Source organism: Belonocnema kinseyi, chromosome 8 (assembly GCF_010883055.1).
Source record: "Belonocnema kinseyi isolate 2016_QV_RU_SX_M_011 chromosome 8, B_treatae_v1, whole genome shotgun sequence".
Classification (NCBI taxonomy): Eukaryota; Metazoa; Arthropoda; class Insecta; order Hymenoptera; family Cynipidae; genus Belonocnema; species Belonocnema kinseyi.
Genome location: NC_046664.1, coordinates 92798442 through 92820956, shown reverse-complemented (window position 1 = coordinate 92820956; position 22515 = coordinate 92798442). Strand labels below are relative to the sequence as shown.

General features: G+C 30.5%; 2 protein-coding genes across 4 annotated transcripts in view; one reads left to right on the top strand and one right to left on the bottom strand.

Annotated features, from left to right (window-relative positions):
• Nucleotides 1-22515, bottom strand: part of LOC117178605 (adenylate kinase isoenzyme 5) — a 77465-nt gene that overhangs the window by 23647 nt on the left and 31303 nt on the right. The window contains exons 2-4 of the mRNA XM_033370029.1: nucleotides 15109-15276; nucleotides 5850-5960; nucleotides 443-585 (exon numbers count right to left, since the gene is read on the bottom strand). Coding sequence (XP_033225920.1) covers nucleotides 443-585; nucleotides 5850-5960; nucleotides 15109-15276 — 422 coding nt within the window. The remainder of the gene's footprint in view (nucleotides 1-442; nucleotides 586-5849; nucleotides 5961-15108; nucleotides 15277-22515) is intronic.
• LOC117178965 lies at nucleotides 11984-14897 on the top strand. 3 transcript variants are annotated; one of them, XM_033370558.1, is made up of 4 exons: nucleotides 11984-12121; nucleotides 12671-13216; nucleotides 13566-13730; nucleotides 14788-14897. In XM_033370558.1, exons 2-4 carry the CDS (start codon nucleotides 12829-12831, stop codon nucleotides 14883-14885), a joined length of 651 nt encoding a protein of 216 aa, XP_033226449.1. In that variant the 5' UTR covers nucleotides 11984-12121; nucleotides 12671-12828; the 3' UTR covers nucleotides 14886-14897. The 3 variants fall into 3 exon arrangements, 2 of the variants coding, with proteins under 2 accessions (XP_033226449.1, XP_033226448.1); XR_004467843.1 differs by lacking the exons at nucleotides 11984-12121; nucleotides 14788-14897 and adding an exon at nucleotides 14180-14265 and having other exon boundaries at nucleotides 12607-13367; XM_033370557.1 differs by lacking the exon at nucleotides 11984-12121 and having other exon boundaries at nucleotides 12607-13216.

Sequence of the window (22515 nt, the reverse complement as noted above, 5' to 3'; positions counted from 1 at the left end):
ACTTTGATGAATTCGGTTGTTTTAAGCGAACTCTTGAATTTTACAAAGTAAAGCAAGGTCTGCCATATTTTTAATGAGGTCTCTCGAATAAATCTGAATTATTCAAACACGACTAATTAATAACAAAAGTCAGTAATTGACTTAATTGCCTTATATAGTTATATACTGCTATATGATTATCAGTAAAATTAACTCGAATTCTTTCAAATTCACTTGGATTTAATATTGAATTCTATTCAGTTCAATTGAATTTCTATTAATTGTATTGATTCTTTGGAATTCTGTGAATCCTCTCAAATTCTTTAAATTCTTGAATTCAGGGGTACTTATATTAATAACATTACGGGTTAACCTTTTGATAAATGCAAATTCATTGCCAGTTTTAATCTAAATATTAATCATCATAAATTACAATGTTAATATTAATGATGAAAAAACTCACCTTATCGGAGTACTCAACCACGTCGCGCATATTTCTTGGATATCCACTCACGAGAAAAGTTTTGGCCTCTGGAGACATTTTCATTTCAAGCATAAGGACCTCCGTAACAGTTTTGCTGCTTAGTAAACCAAAGTCTTGCAAATCTGTATCTTGCAACAACAAAAAATCAGTTTCTCATTTTGATTGAGTATATCGTTAATAATTTAACACATATTTCGCAAATGTAATAAGATATTTTATATTTATTAACTAAAAAACTGGCATTGATGGTTTTTTTCTTCATATTTTTGATTAATGTTAATAGAACCTAATATTTTTTAACTGTATAGATAAATAACATTACTAGTACTGTTTAAAGCGTATATAGATTATAGGATTTTGTTTCTATTGTACAGTTAGTTTATAAAAATGTATATATACTATATACAAGTATAGTGGGTATATGTCTCATAAATATATTATATAGGACTTATATGTAGAAATGTATGAAGGTGTTATGTATAGTTTCTGAAACTTTATCTGAATCGATCTACATGAAATAAATTCTTGTTGTTAAAGACAATTTTATTCTTCTAGTATGATTCTTTTCCCACAGTTTCCCTTTTCACTTTTATATGCATTTAGTTTTTAGGAAAAAAAATGTATTAGTTACTTTTATCGTTTGGAAAGCGGGGTTAAGTGGGACAAAAAACAAGCAAAGCGGCACACACGAAATCTTCAACTTCGCGAATTGTATTGCATGTGCTGATTAAAAAACGGGTGGAGACTCTTTGGGATAAACTGGGACACACGAAATCTTTGTATTTCGTGACTCGCTATTGGGGCCATCCATAATTCACATGACTCTAAAAGGGGGTGGGGGGTTCTTTAAGCCGATCACGTGATGTTTTAATTTCCAAATTTATTTTCAAAGCAAAAAAACAAAATGATAAGACACACAATCTCTGTCTAATTAACTTTCTTGTGCAAAAAATTACATGAAATGAGGCATCAGAGAATATTTCATTTAGAGATAAATATATATTAATGAATAAAATCTTACCTTAAACTTCAAATTAGTTAAATATTGGTTAGGTTTACTTGATGCATACTAATCTTTTGTTTATAAATACACTGCTTTAATAAACTCGAACTTGGATTTGATTAGTTCAGATTTAATAATTCCGTAAAGCGCTGCCGCCGGTTTCCGACTGAGATTGATGCCTCTCGGCTGCGAGAAGCAGGAAATGTCAGCTGCGGATCGGAAAGGCGCGCCTTATCTTAGTCACTAGAGTGACTATAGCATTATAATTGGAAATGGTTCAGATAGCTCTGACTGTTTACCTTCGGACGGTCTGGAAATAACTTAAAGGTAAATTGCGGGCCAAGCCCGAATTATGTACAATCCAAGTTCCAGTGTATATAAAAAGTTATTTTTGTAGTGAAGCATTTTTATGTGCGTGTAATTTACTGTAATTTATTATGTTTTTATTCTCTAGGTACTTTTTAATACTTTAAAATTCATTTGAATTTTTAGCTATCATTTAAAAAATATTTTTGTTGAGAAAATAGAAAAATTATTTGATTTGTTACAGCGTTCATATCCGAGTTCACATCACAGAATAGACTTGTATCTTTTGTATGCTTTCTACATTCTTAAAGCTTTATTATGTTCACAGTTCAGATTCAAAATAAAACTACCGCTGAATATAATCTGAGGTTAGAATTTCAGATACTTTTTATATTTTAAAAGCTGTTTAAATGAATAATAAAATCCTTACAAAAAATGATCGATTTTATTATTTTATTGAATAGATTTTGATAAGTAAAAAAATAATATCCAAATACACTTATGGTCAATATCATGTTTTTTAAGTTATTAAAGAGATAAAGTTTCTCCCATGCTATTAGTATTATTTTTTGGCCCTTGGAGTGCAGGCATATTGAATTTCCCCCTCTTAACCTGAAATACCTATTTGCAATTAAAGTTTGTAAGAAAACCTTTTTAATATTCCCAGTCATTAAAAAATTTTCGGCATTTTAAGAAAAGTCAAGTGACAATAGAGAGGGAATGGAATCAGCAATAAAATCACGGATATTTATGTGTGTGTGTGTGTGGGGGGGTCGAAATTTAGCCAAAAACCCCACATTTTGCGCTTAGCTTCGTTTTATGGTATTAAGAATTATGATTTTTAAAATAATGAGATTCAATTTTCAATAAGAATTTTTTGTCACACCGCCATCATTAGTATGATTTTAGGTGTCGTAAGCGATGTCTGAAGTGGCACTTCTTAGCCTTGGCCGTAAAATTTTTACTTAGGGTACAGCGTACTACAAAGTGGCGGAGAGTGTGATCTGATTGGCTGTTGGTCATTTATATCTGTACTTTATGGTACGATGAGTGACGTGTCCAAAACTTTGATATGTAGAGACGCATACTTGCGGCGCTAACTGGTGCACAGAAAAACGCTGGTGTTAAATTTGTTGCAGCTCAAATATCATTAGGCTTCCAATGATCATTTGAGAGAGTTTTCAAGTCTCAAATGTATTCCTCTGAACGTAGGTGCCCATGTGGGCATCTAGGGGAAAGTATCATTTGGAGACTGAATTTTCGCTCATGCACAGTTGTGGAGTTCTGAACCGCGCCGTCAGCCACCTGAATACCTGTCAAAGCAACTATTCGCTTTGCGATATTAGCCTAAATAATTGTTAATAAGGAAACCAATTGAAACAATATTTACCTAATTTCCAAATTTCTTTCATTTAATAGGGCGTACCAGTTACTTAGAATAAAATTATAACTTCCTAATGCAACTTCCAAAAGTTAGATTAGTCATGCCCGTCGACATTTAAACTAAAGCCGGGATGTATAGAAAAAGTCATGACCGTCTACATATACAATAAGGTATTTTCATTCCAATCACTAGCTCACTTCACTTCGTTGAATACTGAGGGAATAACAATTGACCAAATGCATGGGAATCGGTTAATTTTTGCTCTATTTTTCTAATATCTTCGTAGAAAGTAATTTTTCTGTATAAGTGCATTGAAAAATAGTTTTTCTTTTTTAGGGACTATTTAATGCAATAATAAAATGATAATAATTTTGATTCATGCGTGCGCTAGGGCTGAGCGCTGGTTGTCTACCCTTTGAAGCGCGATTCAAAATTACATTGAAAAACAATTCTTGTAATTTAAATAAATAATTATTAAAATATACACACGAATGTATACAAATTGTATAACTTTTGATTTCAGGCAAGAAAAACATTTATAACAAATATATTTGATGAATAACAGTTCATTTTCATTGAATTTGAAAGACTAACTAATATTTCTCAAAATATTTGTTAATAGATACATTTTTTGAAATACCATATGATATTTTAGCAGTTTGATATATAGAAGCTAATTGCAGAATATAATAGTGATAATATTTGAATAATTCTAAAACAAAATTTCAGATTGTTCTTTTCGATTGAGACGTGACAAAACGACGCTTGAAATAAAAAAAAAAGAAAAAGAAAGCATAACTACAATGCAGTCGTGATAATTTATGTATTTATAGGTTATATAATTATATGAATTCCCAGAAAAATACATACAAAATATTAAAAACTTATAAATAATTATTTTCAATCACTTTTCCAAGAAATTTCTTTTTAAATTGAATATTTTATAAAATATAATTTGGTCTTTGGAATTCACTTAAAATAAATTGTTATTAATATAATATATGTGTTGTATTTTTTTGCCTGAAATGAAAGTTACACAACTTGCACATATCCTTGTGGATATTTTAATAATTATTTACTTAAGTTACAAGAATTGTTTTTTAATGTAATTTTCAATCGTGCGCCAAGTGCGGCCAATGAGCGGTCAGCCCTAACGATAGCGCAGTAGCTCAGGTTGCCAACATTGGCATCATTGGTCCACAGTACAAACCGGGAAAATAAATCAAATCAGCCGGCAGGAAAAAGTTGCGATATGAAAGCCTCAATAAGGTATTTTCACTTCAACTATCAGCTAACTTCACTTTGTTAAAAGCTGAGGGGGAAAAGTGGATAAAAACTTTATTTCTGTAATATATTTGTAATTAATCTTCATTATTATTACTTTATTATTTCATTAAATAGTAATTCAAAAATAAAAACTATTTTTTAACTACACGTATATAGAAAAAATTACCTTTTACGAAGATGTTAGCAAAATAGGGCAAAAATCAACTGAATCCCATACATTTGGTCCCTTATTTTCCCCTCAACAATCCACGAAGTGAAGTTAGCTGTTTATTGAAGTGAAAATACCTAATAGGCTCTTATCTTATCAGTTTGAATGTTCCCGCCGCTATATTTGAAACATTGCAATGTTTCACGATACTCCCAATGTTTCATGAAACTTTTCATCAGGCTAAAGTTTCATGCAAATTTACATCCCTACTCATCACGAAAAACAAATTTCTGTTTTTATTATACAATTGTATTTATCTTATCTTTCATGTATGACACTAGCCACTGCAAGATTAGATATCTAAGATACCTTTAAACTTCCGCAGAAAATCTAGTAGAAATTTGTTCGAACGACCAGGCATGAATTTCAATGCAGACGGTCACGACTTAGTTTGTACACCCCGGCTTTGGTGGTTTGAATCTCATATAGTAGGTTTTGACTAACCTAACATTTGTATATTACATCACGCCAAGTACTATTTTTATTCCAAGACTATTTAGTCGCTGCTAAATGAGAGGAAATAAAAAGTTAGGTAATTATTATTATAACTTATCTGCTTATTAACATTTGTTTCACTCAAATAACGACTGACAAAATGATGTTGACAGGTGACTTACAGTTTGTAGACGACACTTCACGTTGCACTGGATGAGAAAAAACAGTGTCCAAATGATGCTTTTCTCTAGATTCTCCGAATGAACCTGTGTGGTTAAATTTGTTGCAATTCTATTGAACACCGATTTCAGTGTACATTGGAGGATCGGCGATTTTCTGTGTGTGATAAAAAATAATGTGACTCGTGCTTTTCTCGAAAATTGAGTTATATTGGTCTAAATTGAATTGCATTCCCTCTCGGGGTTTTCGATCAGGACTTGATTCTACCTATATGTACTTATGATCGACTGGTACGGGCCTCGTCTCAGCTACTCCTCGACTTCGACTCGTACTGCGACTTTCGCACTCGGCCAAAAAAGTGCCAGTTAGGGTCACAAATAATTAGTTCTCAATTTTTACATTCTAATCATTTATAAAAGAAGGTATTAGATCATTTTAATTTTTTTTTAAAATTCAATTGTAGCTCTTTTGGAATTTGTGTTTATTAGTTCTATATGGAAACGCAAAGTTAAGTGTCATGATTCTACAAATTCATAAACCTTAGTTAATTTTAAGCATAAAATAAAACAAGAAATGAAATTACCGTTTCCTAAGGAATATTGCTGCAAAAGGTCCGTCATGTTGATGTGTGTAATTCCCTTCTTCTCTTGCATTAAATTATCACAATGTGTCACCTTGCCGCTGCCTGGACCGCCTGTTGAATTAAATTAAAAAGTTGAAAACATTTCCTCATTCGATTACCACTTAATACTCCTAAATATTCGAAGACATTTAAAATATTTCTCCGATTTGCCGATATACGTCAGAAAAGAACTTCGATCAAACTACACTGCAGTCCCACAAGAAAAGTTCCCGTTATAGAGGACAAGGTGGTCCAAGGGTGCGGGTGAGAGACGCTGCTCGGTCAGCGGAGTCTACTTCAGTCATTTTTAATTAGTGGCAAAAATGTCGCAGGGCATTCGCTTCAGTTAAAAGTAAAAAAGAAGCGATTCATATGGCTATTTTTTTATTGCGCTAGGATTTTTTTGGCTGAGTTGTTAAGCTTCAAAGGCAGATGCCTATAGTTTTGTCGTCGATAGTCATGACATTTTGTGATAAAACAAAAATGTGTTTATTTTAAGCCAAATAACGCACGATATGAAAAAAACGAACAGAAGAAAAAATTTTATTTTTGAATGCTCTACACTGTAAAAAAAATTTCTGGTAATTTTACCGCTTTCAGAGTAGGTCCGATTATTACCTACTCCCAAAGTAACGATTTCAATGACAATAACGAATATACACTTCAGGATGGAATTTAACTTTTAGGTTATGTAGGTCACAGAGAGGTTTTGTAAAATTACAAATGCATTATGAATTTTTTATGCCAATTTGACTAGAAATGGTAAATTTCCTCTTCAAATAAGGAGTACAGCAGAAAGCAGGTTTTTGAAATTAAAAATTCTGGTTTAATATTTTTTATCAATTTCGCAAATAAATTTTTCCATCATTTATACGATTCTGAAACATGCTCTTTTACATATAATTTTAATTTTACCATTTTTCATTATTCTTGGCAACTTAAACAAATTTTAATTACTTGTACTTATACTACGTTCAGAGCTGTGAAAGTCCGCCGCGTTATCAGTTATCAAATTTAAAGCCTTGAGATTACGTTTGAAAAAGGAATTTTTAACAGTTCCTGCACTTTTACCAACGTCAACAAATTCCACATTCTGAAAGTAGGTCCAATTATTACCTACTCTGAAAGCCACAGAGTCACAAGCAGAAACTGTATTCACCCTTGAATCAGAGTAGTTAAATTGCACCAATTTTGTGTTGGTAATTTTACCATTCTATGGGGTGCAATTTTTTTATTTTTTACATTATACAAGATTATCATAACAACTTTTGGAATATTCTTGAAAAAATGAAAATTCAAATTTTGACAGCATAAAAAACAATGGAAAATCCAAAAATTACAATTTTTCATTTAACAATTTCACAGTATTTCAAAGATTCTCAAAAAAAAAATATATATACATTTAAAAATTTGTCATAAGGACAACCGCTGGATTTTGTCGGGAGCGGGCGCTAATCTGGAAAATTGCACCCGCTCCCAGAGAAATCACGACCCAGAAGTTAGCTATGCATATAGATTTTAAAATTCTACCTTGAATACAAAATGAAATAATAGACATGGCCAAAAACTAAAAACACCGCTGGAATCGTCGGAGCCATATCTCTAGGTTTTTTTTCACTTTTTTCAAAAAGGCATTTTTTAAACAATTACGTTGTTAATTATCATATATCCTTCATTATGAAAAAAACCAAAAGTCCTAAAGAAAAAGTAAAGATAGTTCTGGATTCCCCTCGGTAAATCTCCAGGTGTTTTTTCATTAAAAAAAATTAATTATTTGTACAATTATATTGTTTATAAATTTAAAAAATTTATTTAACAATTGTGGTAAACAATTCAGAGTTGTTAAGTGAAAAATAACATACTTTGAAGTATCATGAATGAAAAAAAATGTTGAACAATGCAAAAAAGTTAGTTTAAACATTGTTTTTGCCCCCTCTACGCACACAGCTTCACGATATCCTATGGCGCATATGGATTTGATTATTTATCCTTCATTATAAAAAAAACCAAAAGTCCTAAAGAAAAAGTGAAGATAGTTCTGGATTCTCTTCGGCAATATCTCCAGGTGTTTTTTCATTTTTTGAAAAGATTAATTATTTAAACAATTATATTGTTTATAATTTTTAAAATTTTATTTAACAACTGTGGTAAACAATTTAGAGTTTTTAAGTGAAAAATAACATACCTTGAAGTATCATTAATGAAAAAAAAATTTGAACAATGCAAAAAAGTTAGTTTAAACATTGTTTTTGCCCCCTCTACGCACACAGCTTCACGATATCCCATGGCGCATATGGATTTGATTATTTATCCTTCATTATAAAAAAAACCAAAAGTCCTGAAGAAAAAGTGAAGATAGTTCTGGATTCTCCTCGGTAATATCTCCAGGTGTTTTTTTCATTTTTTGAAAAGATTAATTATTTAAACAATTATATTGTTTATAATTTTTAAAAATTTATTTAACAATTGTGGTAAACAATTCAGAGTTGTTAAGTGAAAAATAACATACCTTGAAGTATCATTTCTGATGTATATTTCAGTGTGACTAAGTAATTTTACTTGAAATAACGGTTTATAAGTATACTTTGTTGAAACATGGAAACATGGAAAGACCTATTGTCTCATAAAATGAATGATGACATCGTCTGCATTGAAAACGTTTATTCTAACTTCTGATGAGGTACTTCAAGAGAAATATAAGTGCTTGACAATTTCCCTGCTTTTGTGCTTAATTTTCGTCTACTTTTCTATGCTAGATGGACAATGTATTATCAAGTTTTAGATGTAACAATTTCTGTTTCGTCTAACAACTCTTTACAACCAGCAGTTGGAAAGTTAACGGCGATGTATGTTATTATGTATCGTCATTCAAGTATATTTCTACTGATACAAAATAATTTGACATGAAACCTGTAAACATGAACTTTAATTCGCAACAAAAATCGAATGTAGACATTAGGTATAGTCAAGGAATGATTTGTAGATGAAGATTCTTGTCTTACTTGGAAAAATTTAAACAGAAGAGTGCAAATTATTTTCAAACTGTAGGGCACTTCAGACGATATATTTTCTTATCAAAAAACATCTTTCAGATTCAACAGGACAACCCGGAAGCCACAAAAGTTTCCCTTATCACTCCTGCAATATTGGAATAGAAGGTTGCAAGAAGTCCAATATATGTTCCAGGAAGGTTTCAGGAAGTAGGCAAATGTCCCATCCTCGGCAACGTGATCCAATATTTGGATATTTAATAACTTCCAGAAATCCTTCTTAAAGTTTTCTTTGAATTCTTCACCGTTTCTATTTAAACTGTCCAGGAATGTCCAGGGAAACTTTTGTACAATCCACAAACACGTGAAAATTGTATAATATTTTTGTGTTTTTATTGAACTTTTACTCGGGTGAACCCGGTTATACATGGTTATATATATATTGTATTTTTCATTGCATTGCAGAGTATTATTTTATATTACTGTATTATATATCATTGTATATATGTTTATGTATATATTCTAAACGAATTTATTTATTTTACTTTTCGATGCTTGCAATCTTATTTATAGAAAAAATTTGAATTCAGTATGCTCCATTTTTACGTAGAAAATAGGAAAAGTTTATATAAATTACTGTAAAATATTAAAACTGTTTTCAGTATGTGACATTTACCAAAATTATATTCTTTACTGTATTTATTGTTATTTAGTTTGAAATAATGTTTATTATAATCGTATATTATTGTATTTGATGTCATTGTAATTCTATTCTAAAGTAATATTCATATTATTTTTCCATGGTGTATGTATTTTTAAATATGTAAAATAAATAAATATACATTCTGTATGCCCTGTACTGCACGACATATTGATTAAAAATTTTTGTTTCAAACCTGGATAAATAATCAAAGCCATATGCGCCATGGGATATCGTAAAGCTATGTGCGTAGAGGAGGCAAAAACAATGTCTAAACTAACTTTTTTGCATTGTTCAAAATTTTTTTTCATTTATGATACTTCAAGGTATGTTATTTTTCACTTAACAACTCTGAATTGTTTACCACAATTATTAAATAAATTTTTAAAAATTATAAACAATATAATTGTTTAAATAATGAATTTTTTAATAAATGAAAAAAACACCTGGAGATATTGCCGAGGAGAATCCAGAACTATCTTCACTTTTTCTTTAGGACTTTTGGTTTTTTTTATAATGAAGGGTATATAATCAAATCCATATGCGCAATGGGATATCGTGAAGCTGTGTGCGTAGAGGCGGCAAAAACAATGTTTAAACTAACTTTTTTGCATTGTTAAAATTTTTTTTTCATTCATGATCCTTCAAGGTATGTTATTTTTTGCTTAAAAACTCTGAATTGTTTACCACAATGGTTAAATAAATTTTTAAAAATTATAAACAATATAATTGTTTAAATAATTAATTTTTTTAAAAATTAAAAAAAAACACATGGAGATATTGCCAAGGAAAATCGAGAATTATCTTCACTTTTACTTTAGGGCTTTTGTTTTTTTTTATAATGAAGAATAAATAATCAAATCTATATGCGCCATGGGATATCGTAAAGCTGTGTGCGTAGAGGGGGCAAAAAAAATTTAAACTAACTTTTTTGCATTGTTCAAAATTTTTTTTCATTCATGATCCTTCAAGGTATGTTATGTTTCACTTAACAACTCTGAATTGTTTACTACAATTGTTAAATAAAATTTTTAAAATTATAAACAATATAATTGTTTAAATAATTAATTTTTTCAAAAAATGCTAGACTCTCTCCACCCTAGACACTTTGAGAGACACTTTTAGTCAACTATTAAGAGATTAGGCAATAGCGCACCGCAACTGCTATGTAGAACACGATGCGGTAGAAAATTCAATTAACAAAGTCTGAGTAACTGAGGCTAGGGACATCATTTAGAAGTTTAAGAACGGTAAGGATGCTCAATAGACCGTATGTGTAAAGATTAAATCATAAAATTAACATTGGAAATAAGAAAATTCAGTTTATGGAAACACGACAAAAGTTGCAATAAAATTTTAAATAACAAAATTTTGTTTGAAAATGTGCATTTTGCTTTAAACGAGACAATGAAACTACGTAAGATTTGATACAAATGCATGTTATGAATTATAATACTATAAATTTATGGGAATGATATATAATTTTAGAGATAAACTTGAATGTGACGCAAGAGATACGTGATTAGAATGTGTTAGTTAGAGCCGAAGGAGCTTTAACAAAAGAGAATTCACAATCACCAAATTACTGTTGTCGAAGATTTGACCTTTAGTTTTGAAATGTCTGTTCACAAAGACCGAGCGCGTAGTGCGAGATAAATTTAAAATCGAGCGCCAAGTGCGAGAATCAATATTCGAGCGCCCTAGGCGCGTCCAAACTTGTGGGCGAAGCGAGTCGCGCGCAGCGCGCGATGGGAATATGCCCGCGACGCGGGCAGATTTTTTATCTCACGTTTCCAATAGTGCACTTCGAACAATGAAACTTATACTTTTTTCTACTATACTAAAGAGGATTCAACTTCTACTATTACTAACGGAGTACACGTTTTAGTTTGTCAGAAATCCAAGTGTGCCATACTCGAGCCCTATGCCATATTCGAGGCATCTCCTCTTCATTTTTATTTAAAAAATCGGCAAATAATAAGAAAAAGAACAATAATCGGGCGCATGACTCGCATGTTAAACGCGCGTTTAAGAGTATATAGATAAAAATTATCTTTAAAATATTGTAAAAATTCGAGAATACATGGATAGACTTACATCTTCTTATTTGCAAATTAAGATCAACACACTTTTCAAATTGGTTACTTCAAAAGTTATTGATTTTGTAAAATAACAAAGTGATAAAGAAAAACTGAATTTTGAACAGTTGAAGCCTCGGCTGAAATAACGTTGTATCAACACATTTTTTTTCATGGAGTTCTATGTATATGAGTTTTTCTTTTAACTGCTTCCCTATTCCGCGGAAGCGCTGCCATCGAAAAATTGAAAATCGTTTTCGGAATGAAACGTCAAAATAGTCGAGGTTATATACTTCGAAAATGTACCTTTCTAAGTCTAAAATTGAAACCTTGAACAGAGGTAAAAAAAGAAAATTAAATTTATTAGAATGGCACGCAGGAAAGAATAAAAGGGCTAGAGAGACTGGAGAAGCTTACATTAGTAGAATAAAAATCGAAGTGCCAGCAGTAAATCATCCAGAGTCGGTAATATCAAATGTAATATTTAAAAATAGTAAAATAAATAAATACTTGATTAATAATTATTATCAGAAATTGTACTAAAAAATACTGTTCAAATTATTGTTACAATAAAACTAAAACAAAGTTTTAAATTACAATTACATAAATAATTAGGTGTTTTTTCCTTTTTTAATGAAAAAACGAGAAATTATATTTGGATTTATTTTTTACAATTTGTAGGGCCAAATTTGTAAACGATATTACCAAGAATGTAACAGAAGTGATTTTGATATGAAATTAAACATTTTTGAAACTTTTCGCGAAAAATCGTATTCTGACCAATCGAAGTATATTGTTGCAAATTGCATGACTTTTCATAATATTGATACAACTAGAATGAAAGATTATGAATCTCGATAGCTAGCGACCTTCAAGTATCAAATTAAAATACCTGGATCGTATATGTACATAAGAATTTGTCAGAAAACACTTTCCGATGTGTTAGGTGTTACTCCAAGGAGGATATTCAAATGCTGCAGATTAAGATGAAGAATAATGTGGACGATTTTTCAGATAAACGGGGAATACATCATAATATATCATGGAAAATTAGCGCAGAGACACTTGAAAAAATTCGAGAACACATTAGGCCATTCCCTTTCCAAGAAAGTCACTATAGCTGGAAAAAATCATCTAAAGAGTGTCTTAATCCCGACTTAAATATATCGAAAATGTATGAACTTTTTGGTAAAAAATATCCCGAAATCAAATTATCAGTACGTGCCTATGACCACGTATTTAAAACCGATTTAAATTTGAGGTTTGGATTACCTCGGTCTGATACATGCACAGTGTGTGACAAATTCTTTATAGATCTCTCTGCAGCACATAACGAAGAAGGAAGGAATTTGATTGCAGTGGAATGTGAAGCTCATCAAATAAAAGCTGAAAGTGGATATGCTACGCTAAGGGCTGATTCTGCCTTGGCCAAAGAAAATCCAAAATATATTGTCATCTGTACCGATTTGCAACAAGTGCTATATTATCCAACTCTAAATCGCTCTTCAGTATTTTATCAAAGACAATACTCCGATTATAATTCTGCTATTCATAATATGGGTACAAATAAAGTCACGATATCTGTTTGGCATGGAACTGTAGCAAAACGGGAGTCTGCAGAAATCGCTTCATGTCTTTTGAATTATACAGTCAGAACCTTTGATCCGCTTGATGATAATGAGGAAAGATATCTCATATTTTGGTCAGATCGGTGCGTAGGCCAGAATAATAATTGGAAAATGATAGTTCTTACGCGAATGCTTAATGAAAATAAGTATTTTTCATCAGTGGAGCAAAAGTTCATGACTACTGGTCATAGCTTTTTGCCTTGTGATAGAGATTTTTATCTAATAGAATTCCTCAAACGAACTACTACTTTTTTTAACCTTATGGCTGGATGATTTTCTAGACTTTTCTCCATGGGAAACTACTACAAGAAGAGACCCTAAGTTAAAAATTACACATGCTGCCTGGTTAAGAATCACGAAAGAAGATCCTACAGCCATCCAAGTGCGAACTAAGCACCAGCCTTCAGAAGAATGTGAAACTTTCTCCTTGATAGTGCAAAAAGAAGGTATGAATTAAATTATAAAAAACAATTTAAATTATAATACATTGTAAATCAGACCAAACCTTATTACCTTAAAAACTTAAAATTTCTGGATCACATTTAATAGTAGGCCCAAATAGGATAAGAAAACCAATTATTGGCATGAAAAAAACTGACGTGAAATTTTTTATTTTCGATTAATATTTGATTTCAATGAACAATTAATATATGCTTTATGCATAAAAATGATGGCCGAATTAACTTAATTAAAGTGAAACAAGCTTAACAGTCGTAATATCTAATAAATTAAAGAGAGTTGCCAATAATTGTTGCTCTTACCCTATGATGGAATCCTATCTTTAAAAGAAATAATTATTTAGAAAATAAATAAAAATAAAAATTTTCATGTTATTTCAATTTGAATATTGATACAAAGAGGATTCTCCACTTTTTATTTTTTAATGCACATGCAGGAGCTGTAGTAGAACATCCTTCACTTTTGAAAAACCGCATGCTATCTCAACTTTACCTTGCTCCTATACCCATTTCTTTTGAGAAAAAAAAGTATTTGTTGGATATGTTGAAATGTTTTCCCGCAGACAAAAGAAACTTATACGAACAATTACTATGTCTAGATCAAAAGAAATCTGCTAGGAAAATGAAATTCAACGAGGCATAGTAACAAAAACTAGACGAAAAATAAGCTGGGAACTTAACATATGTATTCCAGAATATTTTAATTCCGATATTCGAAAGCCTTTTTTCATTAAATACTTTATAAATTCAAAGCGTGCAGATAAGAAATAAAAAAACTGTTTTTAAAATTGCAGTAAATAGAAATACTTGCAACCCAAGTAATTTTATTTTTATAAACTAAAATTTGCCGAATTCAGTTTTACAATTTTTTTTCGGCACTCTGAAGCGAATATAATTTTTTACTCTTATCCTCCAAAAATTCCATCTAAGATTTAGATATAAAAACTTCGAGGTTAATTCAGATAAATGCGAATTAAATGTAAAAAATAACCTCGACTATTTTGACATTTAATTTCGAATTCAATTTTTCAATTTTCGATCACAGCGCTTCCGCGGAATAGAGAAACAGTAAAAAGAAAAACTATATACTCGTACATTGAACTCCATGGAAACAAAATATGTGCTGATACAACGTTATTTTAGCCGAGGCTTCAGTTACCAAAATTGAAGGACAATATGTACAAAGAATAAATTTGGTAATATAATTATTTTAGTATATATATTTGCGTACGAATAGAAACTATTTTTCAAAGGTGAAGATTTTCAATTGAAGCTTTAGAAAAATGATAAAATTATAAAAAATCACTTACAAATGAAAAAAATAAGTTTTTTAAAAGTAAAGAAGAAAAAAGTTAGTTCATCTTACCGAGAACGAAAATAACCGGCACATTGGGAATCTCAAATTTGACTGGACCCACGTTCTGCATGGGAAATTGTCCGTCGGGGGGTGTCGCCAAGAGACCTGCCTCCCCTCGCCACCCTCCTGTACTTCGAGCATCAGCCTCGTCGAACACCTTCGATCCATTTTGTCGATCTGTAACAAAAATGCAATACAAAAATTATTTTTGAATAAATTTTTCATAACTGTTACATATTTATCATATAACAGTTATATAGAAGTTACATAATGGCGATAACAGTGATATAACAGTGGCATAATTTGTATATGAAAGATAGACTAACGTTATAATACAGTTACATGGTGTTTATATACAAAAGGGTTGATTATTTGGATTTTGATTGTACGCCAGATATTAAGATTTCCAAACTTGCAAAAGATTTGACAAAATTTCGAAATATTTCTGAAGATATTTCTGGGTTTTGAAAATTTGAAAAAAATTCAACGTTTTCCAAGCATTTTTAAATATTCCGAGGGATTTCCAATTATTTCAAGTAATTTACACAGATTTTAAGAGATTTCGAGGATTTCATTGGCTTGCAGGCCAATTTACGTGTTTAAAAAGAATGATATAGGATTTGAAGGGATTTTGAGAGATTTGAAAAGATTTAAATCTTTTACAAAATATCATACATGGTCAGAACTATTTACGGTTTCAATAGATTTCACAAATTTTTGTACTATATTTTTTTTATTATATTAAGAACATTGATTATTTCAATACTTTTTAAAAACAATGTCCTAGTGACAAGGTCCTAGTTACAATTGCCGTGTTTGACTATTTTCTCAACTTGACTTATGATCTAAAAGGGCTATAAACTGCCGAAGTACTTGAAAGAATCGATAGCCTGACAGAAACCAGGTCCATTGGACTTGTAGACGCTCGAATTTCTGCGGGTAGTCAGCGATCATCATATGTAATAATATGGGTTTTAATTCGTTTTTAAATTCCGTAAAGTTACAATATATACCAATTAAGAACAATACAATTGGTTTCGAATTATGTCATGGGATTTTACAAGGTTTCAAGTTATTTCTAAGGATTTCGAGGACTTTTCACAGGATTTCAAGTGTTCAATTTTAAAGGAATTTCAGACGATTTGTAGGGATTATAATATATTTTATAAGATTTCAATGGAACTCTGTGGATTTCGAATACATCATTTCAACCGATTAAAAAAATATAAGGCATTTTAAATTAAATTTAAAAAATATGGGATTTCAAATAATGAAAAAATATTTGTTTGTATCTTTTTTTATAGATTTGGAGGCTAGTGAACCGTTATTAGCCATTTTCAGATATATTACCAAATACTAAGTATCAAAACTTGTAAGTAAAGTGGTTAATTAAAAATACTTATTTTTGCCTGATTAAGCCCTTTTTAGTGCAATAAAACGTAGTTTTTAAAATATCGAAATATGTTCCATGATGTTATCACAATCTGGGCTAAGTATAAACTAAAGTGATTATAGTTTGTAGCTGTGAAAAAAATTCCTATCTCTTCTGGGTTTTGAACCCAGATCTACGGATTGCCGGTCTGATACTCAGAGGCTGAGTAGCATAGTGGGTAAGAGCACCAAACCAACAATCTGTGGATTTGGGTTCGAATCTTAGCGGAACTAGAGAGGATTTTTTTATGGTTGAAGATTATAACCGTTTGGTTTAAACTAATTAGATCAAAATCCAATTGAAATCCAATGGATTCTTATTAAGTTCCGATTTTCGGTATATAACGCCAACTGAAGTAAAAGTTGTACAAAAATGTGAATTTATTGATTCCAGGGGCAAAATCCTAATACTCGGAAAGTCCTCTTTGCATGCTCTGTCACGAAAATATGAGTTCTGCGCGAGGTTGGAGAGAGCTTTTCAGTGCTCGTTTTTCCTCGAAAACGCTCGAAAATTGCGAAATCGGAAATAAGTAGGCTTCCGCGAGCTTTAAAGAGGCTTTAGCGAGCACATGTGAAACATTGAATATTTTTTTGAAACTCGATACGTGCTCGGTCAATACCCTAAAATCATCGGCCCGATTCGGTTTGACAGAGCACGGAGGGAGTTGTAGGACATCGCGAAAGCCTTGACAGCCTTGACAGAGCATGCAGGGAGGACTTGCCGAGAATTAGGATTTTGCCTCGGGTTCTGAGTGATAATCGGAAGAAAAAGGATAATCTGAAAAGTCTTATCATATTTTTATTAAAAATATTAGATTTCGAAGAAAAACACTAACAGAACATAACAAAAACTGGTTTCAAATTATAAATCTTCTTTGGAATTTAATTATTTTGGTTTCAAATAAGTTCGATTCTGAACGTCTAAACATTCTGTATCTTTACGTACGTTTTTAACATGGTCGAGTTTAAATGTACACATGTGGAAACGGGAAATGCTTTGTTACCGGACGTACCGACACTAACTTAAAATAATCCGTTTCTGATGAAAAATGTTAACATAAGCTTAAATTGTTCAAAAACTGTACATTTTATTTAAAATATATATCGATATTTCTATTGATAAGCGCTTGCTTATTCTAAAAATGTAAAAAAAATGGTTTTCATCTTTGAAATTTAATAATTTTTTACTGAAAATACTGATTTAATGGTGCAAACTGCAATAAAACGTAATCATTGACGATAAGTTGTTAATCTTCTTTGAAGTCTAGTTTTTTCTTCTTAATTTTTTGTGTAAAATACCTCATTTCCTATGAAAATCATGAATATAACCTGTAACTTTTTAAACATTAAGAAACTTGTTCGAATTACAATGCTTTTGGTTTTAAAATACATATCTAATACCTAAAAATGTAAAAAAATTATGAACAATTAAACAGTAAACGACGATAATCAAATCGAAAAACGTAAATTGTTGAACAATTTTGAATAATTCAAATCTAACACTTTTCTTATAAGAAATACCCATTTCCAGTTTGAAACGCTAATGCATCCTGGAATTGATAAAACTTGGGAATTTTAATGATGCTTTTTGTTAAAAAATGTTCATTTCCGGCGAAAAGCACCAATGAAAACCTATATAATATTTTCAACTATTCTCTATCTCGACCATTCTCGACTTTTCGGTCTATAAAGTTTTCAATTTTTGTTCCGTTTTTTGAAAATTGAATTCTCTTTTTCTCTATCGTGAAATGTTGAAAATAATTTAAAATTTTTCTTCAGGAAATCTAAAAGTAATAAAAAAATCTTAAATAGTAAAATATATATGCACGAAAAATAGTTAAAATAAAACAGAATGAATTTTTTAATTAAAAATAAATTATATTTCTTTTAAGAAATTAGAACTTATTGTGCTGACAATATGATTGGAGACGAATTTTACATACGTATATGATATCAAATATGTATCGTCATTCACTTCGACGCCCGCTAAAGTACAAGGGATCCTGGAACTCTGATTTTCATCAATAAAAATCCTTTATTTATAATCTGCGAGAATTTAAGCTAAAATTAAAGAACCTAAAAATAGGTCCGGAAATCTCTACAGTATAGGTACCTCACGACTCCTCAAGCTTCAATTCTATGTGAAGGTAGAAATCGATAGTTTAATAGAAACAGATATTTGATAAAATTAAGTTACTTTTTACTTTTGAGAAAAAACATGAATTCCAAATGAATGAAATTAAATTGTGATGAAACAAAAATTAACTCTGATATGAAGAGGATTTCGTTAAGCAATCAACGGGATTTCTGTTCCCAATTAAAAATTTTTGGTTCAGTTTGAACCATACGGTAAGAAAATGATAAACTTTAAAAAATAAATTTGCTATGCTTAAATTAACTAAATTTTTTAAATTAATTAAAGTTAGCTAAAATAAACTTTCATAGAAACCAAATTTATTGCAGGTAAATCAGTTTGCAGTTCATATTGAATCGAGAGACAATACGAATCAACACTTATGAGAAATTATAATTTATCAAAAAGAAACGAGTTTTTGGTTCATTTTCAAGGTTAGAATAACAAAAAAATGGTTCAAAAACACAAAATTTTCTACAAAATGAACCGAAAGTCACTAGTTTTTTTCAATTCACTCTATATTATTAATTTAATGAAAATTAAATTAATTCAACGTACATATCTTATTAAAAAAATACAAATACAAAAAACATGAAATCCCACTAAAAACATCCATGATGCAAAAATGTGCAGAGTACAACTAGATGAAATCTTGAAATTGAAGTTGGTCAAGTAATATAAAAAAAATATTGATTATCAAATATCTTAAGAAACGTTTGTATAAAATGCCGTATTTAAATTTTAAAAATGAATTTTAAAAAGCCATTTCAGATATTCTGAAACTAGAGGGGATAATGATTATCCGACCATCATTCCATGATCAGTAACTTTCAAAAATCATTTGACTTGCACATTTCATCCCGTCAATTTGTATAATGTTTAAAATAATTTTTAAAAATTTATTTTGAAAAGTTCTATGGGAGAGTTTATAATATAGAAGAATTTTCTTTCTAATATTTCTTCCAACTTACTTGGCCAACTTTGATTTCAAAAATGTATGTAGTCGGTAAATATTCTAAGTTTTACTAAGCAAGCATGTCAAAATTTTGTTTGTCATTAACAAGCTCCAACCTTTGGCGCGTGCTTATCATATTTCTGTCTTTCTCGCACACTCAACTCAGAGTTCCCACGCTAGTACACAGCCCTCTTAACTTATACTGATGCCATCAATTAAATTCTGCCGGCTTATCTTTACTGCTTAATACCATGTTAATTAACTATATGTTTATAAATCAATCTCGATTTAATAAAAATCGGTTATATATGATCGAAGCTATCACTGAAATAAATTCAAAGAAGTAAATTAATGCAATAAAAATTGTACGTATTACGATTTATATAAATTTCGAAATCACTCATATATTCCGCGAAAAATGTTTGATAGATTGTTGTATTAAATGCAAGATATATGAATTAACTACTCTCATACTATTATATAGATTCACTACCACATGCGTATACCTTGACGAACTACATGCATAATTTATGATCATCTTTTAGTCGATAAATGAACAAATGAGAACGTAACTATTTGCAATGTTAATGTCAAGTTTCCTTTCTTATTTAAGTGAAATTCGTTTGGTTAAATAAATATAGTTTCATTGCAATTAAATCTAACGAGATGATTGATGAGATTTTTATCTTCCGACCCGAAATTTCTAGAAATTTCTCTATAATTTCCAGGAAAATGTGAGATTCGTATCGACTTTTAATTAGAGAGTGTTGATTTCGTATTATTGATGAAAATACCTTGCGTGTTTGCTGGTTGGAGAGTTCTGAATATTTCTTTATCATTCATGAATTAAACAGATCCTACGATTTTTGACAAATTGTATTCGATCTTTCAGGGTAACTACATACAAAATATGCAATAAAGATTGTATTGATTTTTATAAGCTTGTTAGTAAAATCAATCTCTCTTCGATATATAGATTAGAATTAAATTAATAATAGATATTACAAATATTACGTTTTTATTCTTCTAGCGGAGAAAATTACCCATCATGTAATTTAAAATAAATAAGTATAAAGGAAAATCGAAAATGTTTTTGTTTTGTGAAAGGAAAGAACATTTATCCTCTTTTCTATTTCTGATTTCAAAAATAAGAAGAATAAGTTTCCAGAAAATTTGGAGTATTAATAAAAAATTTGGAGTAAAAAATAAATATAAATAAATTTTTATCTTTTTTAATTAGAATCCTTCTAGAAGGAATCAATTGAGATCCATAAGAAACGATATAAATAATATATCAATCCTTACAAATCGTGTTTCTTAATTGTGCCATCACAGAAGAAACTGAAGTTAAATTTTGTTGCATGTCAAATTTCCCGCTGTTAAAGTTTACATGCTATTTGGCGAAAGTTTATTCTACGAATCGCTAGATAAACTTTCGCAGATTTTAGGCTACGATGGAATAAAATCTGTCGTCTGCTACGGCGTCCTTAACAGAAATGGGAAACGGGCAATGTATGAGTTAATTCGAATTATAAATCGGGACACCAGATTTTAAACGACACAGAAAAAACAAAAGTTAAAATGTGTTGCAGGTAAGACTTGAAACGGTTACAAATTAAAAATATTTCGGCAAAAGTTTCACCGAGGTTAGGAGAATAATTCTGATCTCGTCTACTGCGTGACGCGGAATTGAGCAAATTTAGGTAAAACATGTAAAATCAGTAACAGAAAACACGAAAAAAATATGTACTTACTGATATATTTCCTCCGAAATAAATTAGACTATTTTAGAGGAATTAAAACTTACTTAATACCATTTAGCAAAAAGCGCAAAAAGCAACTGACAGATGGGAATCCCCGCTTCTCTCCAGTTTAATGAAGTTAAACGATGATAGATAGCGCTGGCGTCGCAATCCTCGCTACTTCTCGAATAAAATTGGAGCGATTATAAGGCAAAAGATTATGCAGGCAAGGTTAAAACCCGAAAATTATCTTGGATTCATGTAAAGTTTATTCGGCAAGGTTCATTTTTGTTGCGGTGAATCTTTCACCTGATATCAATGTAAACTTTGTCTTTCGTTTTTTCTGTGATAACGATTGACAACGATTGTATTCCAAATCCGAAAAAAGAAATTCCGTAATTTTTTATTTTTTAAATATTTTTTTACTTAAATAGGTGCCGGTCTTTAATTGAAGTTTTCCATGTAAAATGCATTGGGAAAAATTACTTTTTGAGTCTTTAGAATAGTTTGTTAGGGTTTAAAATAATGTGGCGGGAAAGTATGGGCACCTGTAGAGAATTATTCAACGATGAATTTTATGTATCAGACAAAAGGGTTTGACACCCCTAACACACCCCCACGGGTTCCCTTAAAACTACCCTTAAAACCAAAAATGTCAATTATACATGAAATCGAACTTTAACATTGGTTAATTAATTGTTAATTGTTTAAACAAATTAATTTTGTTTAAATAATTTTTTTCTTAAAAATTATTACTATTGGTCTAGTGGAAAATTTATTAACATTAGTTCATTCATTTTCAATTGTTTACACAAATGTAATTTGTCTAAATATTTTTTACTTATTGAAAATTATTAATGTATGTTTAGCAGAATATTAAAGAACTTTGTTTGCTTAATTTCTTTTAATAAAAATTATTTATAAAAAACGAAGATATAGAGGGCGCCTGGACAATGTTACGGGATATCCTTGTTAGATGTACGATCGAAGTGTGTGGTACCGCAGTTGTAGGAATAATTTCTGGTGATGCGTGTTGGAATGATGAAATTTCGGGCTGCCCAAAAAGCAAAAAGAGAAGCGTACAAGAGAACTTTGAACATCGCAGGTCTTAGCAATGAGGAAAGAAGTAGACGTAGAAATGATTATAGACGCGA